Here is an 18,957-nt window from a genome sequence, read left to right on the forward strand (position 1 = left end):
CTTCATGTTACTTGGGTGCTTTTACTGGAATGCTGTTTTTAACGAAGACTTTGATTTTGGCATGTTGAATGTGGCCACCCACAGGGACTTCATCATTTGCTTGTACTCACCCTTTTGACTGCACTCTAAGGGAAGGAGGGGGAAGCAAGAGAGGAATAATGACTCAACATTTTAAGACTTTGCGAGAGGATATTTGTCTCTGCATATAAAAGTCAGCAATTTTTTAAAAAGTATTTTATTGATTTCAGAGAGGAAGGGAGAGGGAGAGAGATAGAAACATTGATGAGAAAGAATCAAAGAATCATTGATTGGCTGCCTCCTGTATACCCCCCAATGGGGGTTGAGCCTGGTTATGTCCCTTTACAGGGAATTGAACTGTGACTTTCTGGTTCATAGGTTGACGCTTAACCACTGAGCCAAGCAGGCTGTGCATCAGCAAATTCTTTATTGTAATGAGGTGGTGTAACTTGAATAGGCTTTGGCCACACCCTCTTTTGAGTTTACTTATAACAAATTATAGAAAGGCTCAGTGCATACACAGTTGTGTCATCATGGCCATGTAATAGCACAAGTTAGATAAAACCAGCGAGGATATGTCCTGGGGTTGATGGTAAAATCGTCTGGGCCCTGGTCCTGCTGAGCGCTCTCTCTTATTACTGGTCCTTTGCCTCATCCTCCATACCCCTCTTTGCTTGGCTGTGAGCTGGGTAAGCATAGCTGTTATGTCTTGTTTACTCCTATATTAACATGGTTCTTGCCTCAGAAATGGCGGGTGTCTTATATGTTTTCTTGAAATCTTAAGAAAAATGAAAAATTTCAGGTACCAAATACTATGCACATCGAGGGATATCTGATTCTGTTGTTTCTGTGGGCCAGGAGTACATAGTGTCAAAAATGCAGAAATTTCCTGCCCATTTGTGATTTTCTGTCATTTATCTCTTTTGGGCTTTCCAGTGAGCCCAGGAATAGGTGACTCCCAAATTCTTTGCCTGCATTCCACATTAAGACTTAAATTATAGTCAATTTATTGTGCAGTTCAGCTCCAAAGCTTAAGGCAACTACAGAGATTTATGGAGGTTTTAAAAAGGTACCCTTCCCCAGACATAATAAGAGATGAACTAATGTTGTGTTGATCTTTCATTATTTTCCTCTTTTCCCTTCCTTTTCCTATTTGTTAGTTCTTTCTTTGTCTCTGTTTTTATTTTTCCTTTTCTTTTCTTCCTCCTCCCCTTCCCTTTCATCCCCCCCCATCCTTCTTCCCTCATTCCGTTCTTGTATTTTTTTCTTCTATAAAAATAAAATAGCTCCTTATCAGGAAAAATAAAATGTAAAGAAGGAAATAATCACCTGTAATCCCATTGTTACTCAGAGCTCATCACTGTTGGTATTTGAGTGGCCTTTATTTTCTGACCTTTCTTTATCTTGAGATATAGACACATTCATACTTTTTGTTTTGACTTTTTGCCTTTCAATAGAGGGAATGAGAACCAGTGTATACGGTTGCCTCTGAGGTATGTTTAGCTTTGCTGTATTGCTTGGAGTAACCTACTGTGGATGTTGGGTGGTTGTATGAATAAGGTTGGTGGGACTGTGACCAGTGCTTCTGAGAACAATGAGCTAAATGGACTCATTACGTTCAGCAACATGCAGTAATGCTTTGTAGGTTTACAAAGTACAGATTATGCTTCCTCACCCTTTTTCCCTGCACCTCCAGTCAACATACACACTTAAATAGAGTCTGCATGGTGGGTAGGTAAAATACTAAGATGAAGATGTGCAGCAGTATGATTATAAAAATCTTCTGAAAAGTATTGAGACTTATTTTATGCCCCATAGATGACATTTTTGGCTGATGTTCCATATATAGTTGAAAATAATGTATATCTTGCAGTTGTTGGATTCAGTGTTCTATAAAGATGAATTAGGTTAAGGTGGTTGATATTCTTGTTAGATCTTTGGGATAATTTGTTACTCAGTAACTGAAAATAATATACTCTTCTATAACACAATTAACTATTAGATCACACACAAAAACTAAGGATAAGGCAAATTGATCTTCTAAAATTGTTGCATATTAAATTCATAAGTTATTTAATAGTGTTTTAGATTTTTTTGTGCAAATTTGATGATGAATATGTTTTCTAGAATCTTTTATATTTCCTACACAAGTTAAAATATTGTTTAAACTGGGAAAATGTTTTAAATATTATTAAGTGAAATACATTTATAGATAATTGTCTATGATGCAGATTAAATTCCGTTTCCAAATAGAAAAGTGTTAGAGAGTATAATGTACTACAGACTGAAATAACTTATTTTATTTGTCCAGAAATACTTAAAAATATACATGATCAATTAAAAATTTTTGAATGAGCTTTCTAGATTAAAGGGCATATTTTATGTTGTAACTGTAAAAAGTATATTGAATAATCCAGAATTGTAACATCCAAATCCCACAGGTATTGTCAGGTGCATTGTTCAAATTGAGGGGTTGTGTGTGGTCAGTTGTATGACCTCTTCCATGGCTCTGAAATTTGATTGTGATTTAGTCAACCTATATATATATTTTTAAATAAATCTTTATTGTTCAGGTTATTACAGATGTTCCCCCCCCCCCCCCCATAGCTCCCTTCCACCTGGTTTCCACCCCACCCCATGCCCTTACCCCCCACCACTGTCCTCATCCATAGGTGTAAGATTTTTGTCCAGTCTCTTCCTGCACCCCCCACACCCTCTTCCCCCTGAGAATTGGCAGTCCACTCCCTTTCTATGCCCCTGCTTCTATTATATTCACCAGTTTATTCTGACTTAATTTTTAGATTCACTTGTTGATATTTATTTGTTGTCACTTTGTTATTCATAATTTTTATCTTTACCTTTTTCTTCTTCTTCCTCTTCTTAAAGAATATCCTTCAGCATTTCATATAATCCTGGTTTGGTGGTGATGAACTCCTTCAGCTTTTTCTTGTCTGCGAAGCCCTTTCTCTGACCTTCAGTTCTACATGATAGCTTTGCTGGGTAGAGTAATCTTGGTTGTAAGTTTTTGCTTTTCATCACTTTGAATATTTCTTGCCACTCCCTTCTGGCCAGCATAGTTTCTTTTGAGAAATCAGCTGACAGTTGTATGGGTACTCCCTTGTAGGTAACTAACTGTTTTTCTCTTGCTGCTTTTAAGATTCTCTCTTTGTCTTTTGCCCTTGGCATTTTAATTATGATGTGTCTTGGTGTGGTCCTCTTTGGATTCCTCTTATTTGGGGTTCTCTGCACTTCCTGAACTTGTAAGTCTATTTCTTTCATCAGGTAGGGGAAGTTTTCTGTCATGATTTCTTCTAATAGGCTTTCAGCAGCTACTCTGAGTAAAGAGCTTGACACCTGTTTTGCTTTTGGGTTAAAAAAAGCATTACAAATCTTCTAAACAATAAAATTCCTTCTAAAAAATGTTCTATTTTATGAAAAACCCATGGGCACTTGTTTAAAACCCAGATACCTAGCCTAGGGAGTAGGATTTCTGTGAGACAGGCCTGCGCATCTGCATTATAATTCTCCAGGTATCACTGAGGCTCACTAAACTTTGAAACTATAGGTTTAATGGTTCTGCCATCAATCTTTATAATGGGGAAAATTGTCTCAAAGGTGCAAATCTGATACTTGGTCACTGTGACTTTGTGAAATTATGAAAAGTTATTTTATATAGAGGGAAATTAGGATTAATAAGCAATTAATTCAAATGATAGCAAAATAATATTGATGTACTTAATTAATCATAATTTTGCTCATTACTCTTTAATTATTAGAGTTCAATGCACAGCACTGGGAAAATTTTCTTTTAGTGCCTATATAATCCCAATGACCAGGAAATTTACCAAATTTACCAAAATTTGTTCAAAATTTGTGTGGGTTGTGTTAGGTTCTTGTAGGTTTAATTTTCTAAAATATAGAATGTCTAGATCTACTTTCCCTGTTTTGCTTGTCCCTTCTCTAATGTACAGCATAGTGATTATGTTAATAATACTTTTTTATTTGCTTAGAAGTTGCTAGGAGAGTAGATCTTAAATGTTCTCACCACAAAGAAGAAATGTTAATTCTGTGTTGTAATGATTTAGGTATTAGCTAATGCTGTGGTGGTGATCATTTTGCAAATATATCAGTGTGGCAAATTGACATGTATACACCAGGGGTGGGGAACCTATGTACTGCCAAGGGCCATTTGGACATTATAACATCATTCTCAGACCATACAAAATTATCAACTTAAAAATTAGCTTGCTATATTTGGCCAAACATTTCACGCATTGTATGCCATAAGCGTCTATAGACCAACTTTAAAATCATATTTCGTGAGAATTTTCAGCTGAAAATATTTCAGAACACCCCAATTGTGAGTAATATATTTATTTTTATAATATTCATTGCAAATTGATTTTTTTGAAGTATAAAAGTTTATCATTTTACAGCAGTTGAAATACTGACATCAATATGAAAATAAAAGCAAGTTTTACATAATGATCAAAATACATAAGACTGAAGGAAGAGATCCTGTATGAAAAACTGGGCAATTCAGCAAGTGGAGAACTGTGTACCAGTGGCGGAAATGGAAAATGGTGCCCGCCCACCTCCCCTAGGTGACTAGTCATTGTATAGAGCAAAGCTAGATCTGCAAATGTTGTAAACAAGTTCTTGCCAAACCAATCCCTTCCTTTTGATGTTGCCGCAGGTCGCTGCTTATGAGGGTGCAAACTTCTTGGCTTGTGCTCGAACCCTTTTCTCATATTCCACTCTGTTTTGGCAGTAAATTGTGTAGGCCTCTGCTTGAGCTGGATCTTGAATATTTGGTTCATTTAGAAGTTCCTGTATTCCTAATAAGATCTGCTTAATTGTGATGGCTGGCCTCCAGTCCTTGTCTTCCTCGAGGATGGACAAGCACACAGTGCCCGAAGGGTACACGTTCAGGTGAAATAATGGTGGTTCAAATTTGCATTTCGGAGGTGAGGATGGATAGTCATCTTTGAAGAGCATGCGTAGTTTAAACAAGCCTCCTTCCCAAGGGGTCTCTTTTTCCCCTGGAATGGCACACTCCCAGTTCATGAGGTTCATCGTGCTGTCAGGGTTTTTTGTTGGGACAGCTACAAAACCAAATGGGTGGTCTTTTCTCCAAGCTTTTCTCTCCTGGGCGAGTCTGCTGAGGGCGATCCCCGACATATTCAAAGTCCTAGGGAGGCCGCGGCCCGGCAACAGAGGCGGCTCGGCACTTCCTTTGTCTCGGGACTCTGATTTTTTAAATTAAATTCAAAATATTGTGGTGTGTGGGGATGGTTTCCATTTTGGACGTGTGGCAGTTAATGGTTAATCAACTCAACCCTAATGCCTTGGCAGGGCCACACTAAATGACTTCGCAGGCCTTGTATGGCCTATAGGCCAGATGTTTCCCACCCCTGTTGTACACCTTAAACTTACACAATGCCATATGTCCATTATATTTTAATAAAGTTTGGGCAGGGGGTGGAGGGTAGACTTTGTATAGAGTTTTAAAATCTTACCTGGCAAACAATGACAGTTCTCTAGAAAACAGCACATCTCAAAACAAGTGGTCCAGAATAAATAGTACCAAAAGCTGCTTTATAATAAATTGCATCTTTGAAAAATGTTCAGCTTAAATTTTTCTTTGTCTCATATCTTGAATGAAACACATAAATAATAAAGCATTGTTGTCATGCAAAGAAAAAAGAAAAAAAAGGTGTAGGGTAGATAACTGTTTCTTTTTCATTAATATTTTCTGAATAATTGTGGAGAAGAATTTTAAATGATACATTTATTCCTTCACACATTTATTCACACAGGACAGAAATCATGTAGAAAGTAGCAGATTTTTTTTCCATTTGTGTTTTGTAGGAAAAGAAGCAAGTTCTATACCTTTTGATCTTTCTGTAAGTCAGAATGAGTCAACTACTATAGTAACTACATTTTCATTCAGTCATGTGTGCTATACACTGTAGCAGGCTATGGTCATGCCATTGTTTCAGCATTGCAAGATAGATGTTAGTGTCCCCATTTTATTATTATTATTTTTTGTTTTTATTTTATTTTTATTTATTTATTTAATTTTTAAAATTTTGTTTTATTGCTTAAAGTATTACAAAGAGTATTACATATGTCTCCTTTTTTTTCCCTTGACCTTTCCCCAGTCTCTCCCCCCCCCCCCCCCCAGTGTCTTGTGTCCATTGGTTATGCTTATATGCATGCATACAAGTCCTTCGGTTGATCTCTTACCTCCCCGCGCCCCCCAACACTCCCTGGCATTCCCGGTGTAGTTTGACAGTCTGTTCGATGCTGCTCTGCCTCTTTATCTATTTTTGTTCATCAGTTTATAATGGTCTTTATTATCAATAAATGAGTGAGATCATGTATTTTTCTTTCATTGACTGGCTTATTTCACTTTGCATACTGCTTTCCCGTTCCATCCATGCTGTTGCAAATGGTAAGAATTCCTTCTTTTTTACAGCAGCATAGTATTCCATTGTGTAGATGTACCACAGTTTTCTAATCCATTCATCTGCTGATGGGCACTTAGGCTGTTTCCAAATCTTAGCTATGGTAAATTGTGCTCTATGAACATAGGGATGCATATATCCTTTCTGATTGGTGTTTCTGGTTTCTTGGGATATATTCCTAGAAGTGGGATCACTGGTTCAAATGGGAGTTCCATTTTTAACTTTTTGAGGAAACTCCATACTGTCTTCCATAGTGGCTGCACCAGTCTGCATTCCCACCAGCAGTGCACGAGTGTTCCTTTTTCTCCGCATCCTCTCCAGCACTTGTCATTTGTTGAATTGCTGATGATAGCCATTCTGACAGGTGTGAGATGATACCTCATTGTTGTTTTGATTTGCATCTCTCGGATGATTAGTGACTTTGAGCATGTTTTCATATGTCTCTTGTCTTTCTGAATGTCCTCTTTTGAAAAGTGTCTATTTAGGTCCTTTGCCCATTTTTTGATTGGATTGTTTATCTTCCTTTTGTTAAGTTGTATGAGTTCCTATGAATGTTGGAGATTAAACCCTTATTGGTGATAACATTGGCAAATATGTTCTCCCATGCATTGGGCTTTCTTGTTGTTTTGTTGATGGTTTCTTTTGCTGTGCAGAAGCTTTTTATTTTGATGTAGTCCCATTTGTTTATTTTCTCTTTAGTTTCCCATGTTCTAGGAACCTTCTACCCCATGTGGTTCTCAACCTTCCTAATGCCACGACCCTTTAATACAGTTCCTCATGTTGTGGTGACCCCAATCATAAAATTATTTTTGTTGCTACTTCATAACTGTAATTTTGCTACTGTTATGAATCATAATGTAAATATCTGATATGCAGGATGTATTTTCATTGTTACAAATTGAACATAATTAAAGCATAGTGATTAATCACAAAAACAATATGTAACTATATATGTGTTTTCTGATGGTCATAGGCGACCCCTGCGAAAGGGTCGTTCGACCCCCAAAGGGGTCGCGACCCACAGGTTGAGAACCACTGCCCTAGGAGCTGTATTGGTGAAGAAATTGCTTCGGCATATGTCTAAGATTTTGTTGCCTTTGGATTCCTCTAGTATTTTTATGGTTTCCCGTCTTACATTTAAGTCCTTTATCCATTTTGCGTTTATTTTTGTGTATGGTGTAAGTTGGTGGTCTAGTTTCATTTTTTTGCATGTATCTGTCCAATTTTCCCAACACCATTTATTGAAGAGACTGTCTTGACTCCATTGTATGTTCTCGCCTCCTTTGTCAAATATTAATTCAGCATAGTGGTTCGGGTTGATTTCTGGGTTCTCTGTTCTATTCCATTGATCTAGATGCCTGTTCTTGTGCCAGTACCGGGCAGTTTTGAGAACAGTGGCTTTGTAATACAGCTTGATATCTGGTATTGAGATCCCACCTACTTTGTTCTTCTTTCTCAGGATCGCTCCAGCTATTTGGGGTCTTTTTTTATTCCAGATGAATTTTTGGAGAGTTCGTTCTAGGTCTGTGAAATATGCCGTTGGTATTTTAATGGGGAGTGCGTTGAATTTGTAGATTGCTTTGGGTATTATGGACATTTTAATGATGCTGATTCTACCAATCCATGAACATGGTATGTTCTTCCATCTGTTTATGTCTTCCTCTATCTCTTTTTTTAACGTCTTGTAGTTTTCTGAGTAGAGGTCTTTTACCTCTTTAGTTAAGTTTATTCCTAGGTATCTTAATTTTTTTGGTGTGATGGTATTGTTTTTATTTTTAAAAGTGTTTTTAGGGTTTAGCAGATGATTGGAATTTTTCTTTTTAAAATATATTTTTTATTGATTTCAGTGAGGAAGGGACAGGGGGAGAGAGAAAGAAGCATCAATGATGAGAGAGAATTATTGATGGGCTGCCTCCTGCATGCCCCACACTGGGGATCAAGCCCACAACCTAGGCATGTGCTCTGACTGGGAATTGAACTGTGACCTCCTGGTTCACAGGTTGACACTCAATCACTGAGCCATGCCGGCCAGGTATAGTGTCCCCATTTTAAAATAAAGGGAAAACCAAATATGTTTTCCAAACTTATAGATCTTTTTTACTTCTTTGGGCTTCTGCCTGGACCCAAATAACAGACATTTTAACTGTTGGTTAGGGTTGCAGAAAGAAGCTATTTTGGCTAGTAAAACATGTGAATTTTAATTTTGCCACATTACTTTGTCTTCTTATATCATTGTTTATTAGTGTCATATATAATTTTATCACAGTTCACATTTATTGATGTCCCTTGCTCATATATCATATTCAATTTACATTTACTTGAGCACAGCTTAAACAGATCTTATGGATTCACTCATTTCTTCATTCATTCCATCTTTTGATAGTATTTCAACAAATGCTTTTCATTTTTAATATAATTGAGAAACAGCTGGAAGTGCGGAGGATGTTTGTGGGTGGAAGAAGTTCTCTCATATCCTAGAGCTTTCCTTGCAATGAGGATACAAAATAAGTCTGGGATAGGATATAGAATAGATGGGTGGGTGGAAATTGGTACCTGCAGCCTGTTGAAAAGTACATCTCTGAGGAGAAGACAAATGGTGTGGAGTTGGTTAATTGGATAATGAGGAACCAGATCTGGGAACATCTGGGGCCAGAGGACTCTAGGCAGAGGGAGCAACTGGTAGAACAATCTGAAGTAGAGAAAAGGCTGAGGTGTGTTATTGGATCCAAAGGGAATTAGTGTTGCTGATATGCAGTGAGCAATTGGGAGAGGGGAAAGAGGTGCGTTTGCAGAGGAAGGAGGTAAGGGGGAGTTATTAAAGATTACATTAAGCAATTTTGAGATTTGATACTAAATGCAACAAAAAGCCACTGAACTGTCAAACTATGGAGTGACATAGTTTTAGAAGATTGCTTTGTGAAAAATACATTGTAAATGGGCAGGAGAGGGGAGAAAGACCATTGAGAAGGCTGTCATCCTGTGAAGAGATAGTGGTGTCTGAGCCTAGTATAGACTTGGGGATATATGAATTGAGTTATGTTTTGGAGTTAGATTTTCCAGAATTTCAGGCTGTGAAGAATGAGGGCAAAGCAGATAAAAAGGTGACTTTTTAATTTGAGGAAGTTTTAACTGGAGGAGATTGGGTGGAGCATATGAAAGTTCCATATATTGTTGAAGGGAATAGGGAGATTCTGTTTACTGTGGGAGGTTCGTTTAAGTAGAAGATTTAAGAAGTGGGATAAGGGTACAGGGCTGGGGATAGTCAGTCTTCATCCTAGTGAGATATTTAAACTGATTTTGAAATGCCTTTGGGACATCTAAGAAGAGATGTCAAGTAGGTTATTAGATATGTAGGTCTGAAGCTAGCTTAAGGAAAAGTTTAGAGTTGCAGATATGAATTTGTAAACCACACTACAGGGATGGGCAAAAATAGGTGGTTAATAATCCTATCTAATAAAAGAGAAACATGGTAATTGGCGTACAACTGCTACCCTTCCCATTGGCTAATCAGCGAGATATGCAAATTAACTGCCAGCCAAGATGGCGGCCGGCAGTCAGGCAGCTTGAAACTAACATGAGGCTTGCTTGCTTCAGTGACGGAGGACTCCAACGTTCCCCGCCTGCCTTGCCGGCCTCTGAGCTGCAGTTTAAGAAACATTGTAACAAATATAGAAGCTAAACAAACCCCCAGAAACCTGCTTTCAGCGAGCCTGGGATCTCAGAGCTGGAGTTATACATTGTTTCGATTATAGAACTGAAACAAACCAGATACCTGCTGCTTTCAGGAGTGGAGGCCTAAGAGCTGGAGCCTCAGAGCTAAAGCTGGCCCAGAATAAAAAAGAAAAAGAAAAAAAGGAGCAGTTGGGAGCTTCAGTTGGCCTGAAAACAGCCCTCAGCCCCTCACCCAGACTGGCCAGGCACCCCAATGGGGACCCCCACCCTGAAGGGTGTGTGACCAGCTGCAAACAGCCATCATCCCCTCCCCCAGGCTGGCCGGTGACCCCCACCCTGATCCAGGACACCCTTCAGGGAAAATCAGCCAGCCCCACCCATGCACCAGGCCTCTATCCTATATAGTAAAAGGGTAATATGCCTCCCAGCACCGGGATCAGCGGAACCGAGAGGCCTCCCGGCACCGGGATCAGCGTGACAGGGGGCAGCGCCCAAACCCCCTGATCTCCCTGCGGCTCTGTGTGTGACAGGGGGCGGGGCCACAACCTCCCTATCCACCCTGCTCTGTTCATGACAGGGGAAAGTGCTCCAACCACCTGATCAGCCCTGCTCTGTGCCTGATAGGGCGGAGCTCCCCAACCCCCTGATCACCCTGCGGCTCTGTGTGTGACAGGGTGCGGCGCCCCAACCCCCTGATCGGCCCTGCTCTGTGTGTGACAAGGCGTAGCGTTCCCCCCCCACCCCCCGCCCCCACAGGCCCTGCTCTGTGTGTGATGGGGTAGAGCCATAACCTCCCCATCGGCCCTGTCCTGAGTATGACAGTGGCGGCGTCCCAACCCCCTGATCGGCCCTGCTCTGTGGGTGATAGAGGGCGGCGCCCCGACCCCCTGATCCACCCTGCCCTGAGTGTGTCAGGGGGCGGTGCCCCAACTCCCCTATCGGCCCTGCTCTGTGCATGACAGGTGGGAGCTCCCCAACCCCCTGATCGACCCTGCTCTGTGCATGACAGGAGGGAGCTCCCCAACCACCTGATTGACCCTGCTCTGTGCGTGACAGGGTACGGAGTCCCAACCCCCCTGATGGGCCCTGCTCTGTGCGTGACAGGGGGTGGCGCTGCAACCTCCCCATCGACCCTGCCTTGAGTGTGACAGGGGGCGGTGCCCCAACCCCCCAATCGGCCCTACCCTTAGCATGACTGAGGGTGGCATCGCAACCTCCTAATCCGCCCTGCTCTGTGCATGACAGGGGGCGGCACCCCAACTCCCCAATCGGCCCTGCTCTGAGCCAGACCAGGGGCTGCACGTAGGGATTGGGCCTGCCCTCTGCCACCCGGGAGCAGGCCTAAGCCAGCAGGTCGTTATCTCCCGAGGGGTCCCAGACCGCGAGAGGGCACAGGCCGGGCCGAGGGAACCCCCCTCCCCCTCTAGTAATAAATAATACAATATTGAATAAATAAATAACACAAAAATAAGCTGTGTTTTGTGTACTCACCACTGTAAACTTTTGCCCACCCCTGTATGTAGAATGTATGGTAAACACATGCAACAAATAGTGTTTCCACATTGTAAAAGTTTGCAATAAGTCTAACTTAATAATGTTTTCTCTTTTTCTTTTCTTTTTTTTTTTTTTGGCTGGGTACAGTGAACTTTATTGGTGGTGCACAAGGTAGGGCTCCCTAAGCCCCTCCCCTTCTTCAGGGGCTCTGGGATGGAAATTGTGGCCAGGAGATCCTCAGTGTGTTGGGAGATCGATCTGGTGCAAGGACTCCCCAGCAGCTGTGGCCCTCTCTTACTCTTGCTGGGGCTGGTGGTCCAGGGGGCTCTGACTCCTTGGAGGCCATGTGACCCATGAGGTCCGCCACCCTGTTGCTATAGCCAAATTCATTGTCATACCAGGAAACAAGCTTGACAAAGTGGTCACTGAGGGCAATGTAGCCCCAACATCAAAGGTGGAGGAGAGGGTGTCACTATTAAAATCACAGGAGGCAACCTGGTCTTCTGTATAGCCTAGGACAGTGATGGCGAACCTTTTGAGCTCGGCGTGTCAGCATTTTGAAAAACCTAACTTAACTCTGGTGCCGTGTCACATATAGAAATTTCTTGATATTTGCAACCATAGTAAAACAAAGACTTATATTTTTGATATTTATTTTATATATTTAAATGCCATTTAACAAAGAAAAATCAACCAAAAAAATGAGTTCGAGTGTCACCTCTGACACGCGTGTCATAGGTTCACCATCACTGGCCTAGGATGCCCTTGAGGGGGCCCTCTGATGCCTGCTTCATACCTTCTTGATGCCATTGTATTTGGCAGCTTTCTACAGGTGGCAGGTCAGATCCACAACTGACACATTGGGGGTGGGTCACGGAAGGCCTTGTCAGTGAGTGAGCTTCCTGTTCAGCTCAGGGATGACCTTGCCCACAGCCTTGGCAGTGACAGTAGAAGCAGGGATGATGTTCTGGGCAGCCCCTCGGCCATCACGCCACAGCTTCCCAGAGGGGCCATCTACAGTCTTCTGGGTGGCAGCGATGGCATGGACTGTGGTCATGAGTCCCTCCATGATGCCAAAGTTGTCATGGATGGCCTTGGTCAGGGAGGCCAAGCAGTTGGTGGTGCAGAAGGCATTGCTTACAATCTTGAGGGAGTTGTCATACTTGGCATGGTTTACACCCATCACAAACATGGGGGCATCCGCAGAAGGGGCAGAGATGATGACCCTCTTGGCTCCACCCTTCAAGTGTGCCCCACCTTTCTCAGGGGTAGTTGGCGGGATCTCGCTCCTGGAAGATGGAGATAGACTTTCCATTGATGACAAGCTTCCTGTTCTCAGCCTTGATTGTACCCTTGAACTTGCCATAAGTAGAATCATACTGGAACAGGTAGACAATGTAGTTGAGGTCAGTGAAGGGGTCATTGATGGCGACAATATCCACTTTGCCAGAGTTAAAAGCAGCCCTGGTGACCAGGCGCCCAGTGCAGCCAAATCCCTTCACTCTGACGTTCACCATCGTGTCTCAGTGTTATGGTTGGCACTGTGCAGGAGACAAGGCTGTCTGATGAATAGGAGGAAAAGAGAGCCTCACCTAATAATCTTTATTACTTCCTCTGATGGTGTACACCCTTACTTTAATACTTGCCTTGTCTGTGATGGAAAATGCTATTACATTTTAATTAGGAAATTAGTATAAAATGTAGAAAAGGAACGCCTGAAGTTCTCCTGCATCAAAACATTTGAATTAGAGTAAAATAAAATTTAGATTGAGCAAAACAACGGAATTTAAGAGACTAAAAAGTGACAGTGCTGGGAGATTAATCCTCAAATATGAGGCACCGGTAGTATTATTTATAAAATATGTACAGATAATCACACTAAGAAAACCCCTAGAAATTTTATGATTGTTATAACTGTCTGATGTTAGATGGCAAGCACTTGAATGCCAACCAGGAAAGAGCATATCTATACTAATAAAAGGGTAATATGCTAATTAGACCAGATGTCCTTCTAGACACGGTGGCAGGGGCCAAGGTAGAGGTAATTAGGGGTGATCAGGCAGGCAGGAAGAGCAGTTAGTGGTGATCAGGCCGGCAGGCGAGAGCAGTTAAGGGCAGTCAGATTGGCAGGGGAGAGCAGTTAGGGGCAATCAGGCCAGCAGGAGAGAGTGGTTTAGGGGCATTAGGCAGGCAGGCAAAGTGGTTGGGGCAAACAGGCAGGCAGGCAGAGTGGTTAGGGGCAATCAGGCAGGCAGGCAGAGTGGTTAGGGGCGATCAGGCAGGCAAGCAGGTGAGCAGTTAGGAGCCAGCGGTCCTGGATTGCGAGAGGGATGTTTAAACTGGCAGTCGGATGTCTCCTGTGGGGCCCTAGATTAGAGAAGGCACAGGCCAGGCCGGGGGACCCCTCCCCACCCCAGTGCACAAATTTTGTTCACCAGGCCTCTGGTTCAGTGATAGCAAACCTTTTGAGCTCGGTGTGTCAGCATTTTGAAAAACCTAACTTAACTCTGGTGCTGTGTCACATATAGAAATTTTTTGATATTTGCAACCATAGTAAAACAAAGACTTATATTTTTGATATTTATTTTATATATTTAAATGCCATCTAACAAAGAAAAATCAACCAAAAAATGAGTTCGCGTGTTATAGGTTCGCCATCACTGCTCTAGTTCAATATAATAAAGGCACATAGTATAACATCAGAAATCCACGTGGAATAGGGAATTATAGAATCTGTACCTGTATTTCAGAATTCTGATATTCCTTGCATTGGAATGTCTAATATATTGCTTGACTTATTTTCTTACAAAAATTGATAAACAATACCTCTTCTTAGGGGATAGTCACATGATGACTGCTGTAAGGCATTTTGTTATTAGCAGTAATGTGTAGAGTCAGCAGAGATTTCTCAGTTCTAGGAACTTCAGAATGAAACGAACCTGCAGTTACATTTTTGTAACAGCATCATTTTCATTAATTTAGCCCACACATTCTTATTGAGCATCTCTTCCATTACAGGCAGAACTGAAAATATTGAAGTGAGGAGAAATTGCTTACCTTTAGGGAACCCTTATAACATAGGAAGGTGAAAATGCTAATAAAATATTTTCTCAGGCATAGAAATTTTGTTCCATGTACTATAACTTAGTTGTCTTTTACCCTTTTAAAATTAGTATAAATGAAAGTAATTCCAAGTATTTTTAAATCAAGAAATTCTCCATGTGTAGGTGGGAATATTCAAGTTGGGTAAATGAGGAAGTATGTTCAGGTTAGCCTCCATACCAGAAATGCTTCCTCATTCTTGTTCCAGTTCTGAATTTTCCTCTCTCCTAGAAAGGCAGTGTAAAGATGATTGACCTTTAGTCACCACAGTAGCTCACTGCTCCTTGAACTGCCTTGAAGGACTAGAGTTGTTTTCTATTTCTAGTCTGTGGCAGACCAGTAATGTTGTAAAACACATTGTAAATTAATTACAAGGAAAAATTGACTTGTGGTTTGCTTACTTTTATTTCATATATAATTAGAGAGCACAGACAAAATTATTCTGTCAAATTGATATAAGCATTTCCAAAAGCATACTCTATTTTTGTACTTCACTGGAGATTGGATAACACTTTTAGCAGTAGTAAAATATATAACAACACTTTGTTGCCTTTAAACTTCCATGTTTGTATTATTTATCAGTAGATATTCTGGTATACACTAATGTTTGATTATGTAGTTTCTTCAGTTTTGTAGTTTCTTTAATGATTGCTGTATGTGTTTTTTAAAATAATAATGGTATGGCTCTTACTAACAAGTAGTAAACTTTTAAGATTATTAGCTAAATTAAAAAACATTTTCTTGAATATACTACCTTTCAGTCCGTGGGTTATGCTTATGTGTGTCCCAAAGCTTTGAGTTTTGTGGGCTCTAGTTTAATAGTACCTGAGTATTAATTGTGTTGTAAATATTCATAGTATTCAATGCTCACTAGAAGCCTAGTTCTCCCTTTTCTCACGTATCTTATTTTCATGTTCTCTCCTCATACACAGCCTCAGTTTAGTTAGATCTGAAATGAAGTGAAGGGAAGGTGCTTTTATTGCCTTTTGAGAGGGTACACAAACACCCTTCTTCTCTTTTCTGGGACAGAGAGGTGTTTCAGACTCCTATTTCATTTTCTTGTAAATATTTTGTCCTATATTTATCTGAGTAAAAGATGTATATTTAAGCATTTGATCACTCCATTTCTCATTCACTGGAAACAGAGAATGTTCAAGGAGTCTAAAGAATGGTCTTGCTAAGAGGAATCCTGTTTTTGGAGTAAGAGTTATGTTTTGATCCTATCCTGTAACCTCTGTCTATTTTGGCAAAGAATGAGTTGATACCTTTGAACCTGATGTGTTTACTTTCACCCTGCTGACAGAAGGTGTGTTGCTACACCCTGTTTTACTCCGGAGTAACTATCTCTGCCCTATTTAATTGGTAAAGATTGCTTTCATTTAGTGCAGTGGTAAAGATTGCTTTCATGTAGTGCAGTAGATTGCTTTCATTAGTTTCACGGCGACCCGTGAGCGGGCTAGCGTGCCCGCAGACAGCACCCAGCAGGGCATACTTGGCCATTGCCGTGGCGACCCGGGAGCAGCCAAGCGCAGCCCGCAGGCAGCACCCAGCTGGGCCTGCTTGGCTGTCACTGCGGTGACCCGTGAGCAGTCAAGCACGGCCCTGGTCTCCTAGTAAGCCTGGATCAGTGCTGCTATATGCAAAGTCCTGAGTTCATGGAGTGGTACTTAACGTGGGTTGGGCTCTGTCCTTATTTCCCACTGATTTTGATTTTGTTACTTTCTTCAGGACTTCACCTAATGCAGGTCAAATATCAGGATTTGGAGGCTTTTTATTTGGGGATCATTTTATTCTGTAGTTAGTTTTAGAATCAACTTCCCATGGATTTTGCCTTCCTCATAGGTTGAGGGGGCAGACAGAGTAAAGAGGAAACTACAAGAGGTATTACTTTTTTCAGGTTCCTCTCTAAAGGACTTACTTATTGAAGGCTCTGAGATTTGCAAGGTCATTGAACCTCAAAAGGGCCACTTCAGAAATCAGCCAAAAGCAAATTGGCATAAAAATTTCTCCCTTTTAAATTTCGTTTAGAGTTAAAGAAAGTGTTATCTTTTTTGTATTTATTCCTTAATATTCTTTTGGAAAAGTTTATTGATTAATTTGAGCATTTTTTATAGTTCAAAACCATATTTACATTCTCTGTGCTGTCAGTCAATTTGTGGATGTTTATTTTTTTATTTTTATGTGTGTTTATTCACTTATTACCTGGGTTTAAATTACTGTGTGTCACAAAATAAACAGTTGTAATGTTATCAGAAGATTCTGATTAATATGAAATCTTCCAAAACACTATTTTTTTTAAAATATATTTTATTGATTTTTTACAGAGAGGAAGGGAGAGAGATAGAGAGTTAGAAACATCAATGACAGAGAAACATTGATCAGCTGCCTCCTGCACATCTCCCACTGGGGATGCGCCGGCAACCCAGGTACATGCCCTTGACTGGAATCGAACCTGGGACCTTTCAGTCCGCAGGCTGACGCTCTATCCACTGAGCCAAACCGGTTTCGGCCCAAAACACTATTTTTAATCAGGACCCTCATGTTATTCAAACATCTTACTCAAAGAACTAGTTTACTTTTATGTGTAAACAAAAGCCTATCTAATAACAGAGCAGTATGCAAATTAACCATCACTCCACGACAAAGATGGTGGCGCCCATAGCGGCCGGGGCAGGACACTGGCGGCATCACCCCAGCAATGTGTGCCCTCAGGCAGCACCCAGCAGGGCCCGCTTGGCCGTCGCTGTGGCAACCCGTGAGCAGGCAAGCGCGGCCCCGCAGGCAGCACCCAGCAGGGCCTGCTTGGCTGTCACTGTGGCGACCCGTGAGCGGGCTAGCGTGCCCGCAGACAGCACCCAGCAGGGCATACTTGGCCATTGCCGTGGCGACCCAGGAGCAGCCAAGCGCAGCCCGCAGGCAGCACCCAGCTGGGCCTGCTTGGCTGTCACTGCGGTGACCCGTGAGCAGTCAAGCACGGCCCGGGAGCAGGCAAGCACGCCTGCAGACAGCACCCAGCAGGGCATGCTTACCCATCAACATGGTGTGGAGCAGGCAGGCCCCGCAGAGAGCAGAGAACCATGGGGAGCAGTCCCAAGCCATCAGTGGGACATCCCCTGAGGGCTCCCAGATTGGAGAGGGTGCAGGTTGGGCTGAGGGACACATCCCCCCCCACCATGCATGAATTTCATGCACCGGGCCTTTAGTATTAGAATAAAAGCTAATTTGTGTTTTTATAAATACATAGAATTATTGTTCCATGGGGCTGTTTGGATTTAAATTTATTTTGCCTAAAAAAATACATTGAGCCCTAACTGGTTTGGCCCAGTGGATAGAGCGTCGGCCTGTGGACTGCAGGGTCCCAGGTTCGCTTCTGGTCAAGGGCATGTACCTTGGTTGCAGGCACATCCCCAGTAGGGGCTGTGCAGGAGGCAGCTGATCAATGTTTCTCTCTCAATGTTTCTAACTCTCTATCCCTCTCCCTTCCTCTGTGAAAAATCAATAAAATATATTAAAAAAAATACATTGAGGCTACTAAATGGAAATTCTATATAATAAAGAGGTAATATGCAAATTGACCCTCACACCCTCGTGTCACAAGATGGCCACCCCCACATTGTCACAAGATGGCCAGCAGGGGAGGGCAGTTGGGGGCGACCATGCCTGCAGGGGAGGGCAGTTGGGGTGATCATGCTGGGAGGGAAGCAGTTAGGTGTCAATCAGGCCGGCAGGGGAGCGGTTAGGAGCCAGCAGTCCTGGATTGTGAAAGGGATGTCCCAGATTGGAGAGGGTGCAGGCTGGGCTGAGGGAACACCACCACCACCCCCACTCCCCACCCCTCTTGGGCCTCTAGTATAAATGATAAGATTCTGGTTGTATGCTTTCTTAACTTTTTGGGTCTATTATTTATGTGCTGAATTTGTAATTTTTGGCTGTTCAAATGATATATAGCATGTCTTATAATAGTATTGTCTGTTAGAAATGAGAAGATTCCTTTTCTTAATGGAGCTATTCTTTTAGTTTCCTAACAGCAACAATAATAGGTATAAAGTAAAACGAAAATCAGATAAAGTGTGATTTTTTTCTTTCTTTCTCCCTTTGTAATCTATTTTTGGACAAGTGTCATGGATTGTGTGCGCCTCCTAGTGGTCTTTTGGTAGAATGGTTATTTTTGATCTTTATTAAGAACTAGAGGCGCAGTGCA

At 41.7% G+C, this 18,957-nt stretch overlaps 2 protein-coding genes and 1 pseudogene across 32 annotated transcripts in view; 1 reads left to right on the forward strand and 2 right to left on the reverse strand.

Moving 5' to 3' along the window:
• The window catches only part of PARD3 (par-3 family cell polarity regulator), an 814,705-nt gene that overhangs the window by 144,245 nt on the left and 651,503 nt on the right, over positions 1-18,957 (forward strand). The gene's annotated exons all lie outside the window — the stretch shown is intronic.
• Positions 4,625-5,222, reverse strand: LOC118676586 (SUMO-conjugating enzyme UBC9-like). The gene has a single exon (XM_036350737.1). It carries the CDS (start codon positions 5,197-5,199, stop codon positions 4,723-4,725), a length of 477 nt encoding a protein of 158 aa, XP_036206630.1. The 5' UTR covers positions 5,200-5,222; the 3' UTR covers positions 4,625-4,722.
• LOC118676581 lies at positions 12,481-13,171 on the reverse strand (annotated as a pseudogene).

The sequence above is a fragment of the Myotis myotis genome, unplaced genomic scaffold (genome assembly GCF_014108235.1).
Source record: "Myotis myotis isolate mMyoMyo1 unplaced genomic scaffold, mMyoMyo1.p scaffold_m19_p_1, whole genome shotgun sequence".
Lineage (NCBI taxonomy): Eukaryota > Metazoa > Chordata > Mammalia > Chiroptera > Vespertilionidae > Myotis > Myotis myotis.

Excerpts from the sequence above, each read along its gene's own strand:
- LOC118676586 (XM_036350737.1), bottom strand. The coding sequence starts at position 5,199 with ATGTCGGGGATCGCCCTCAGCAGACTCGCCCAGGAGAGAAAAGCTTGG.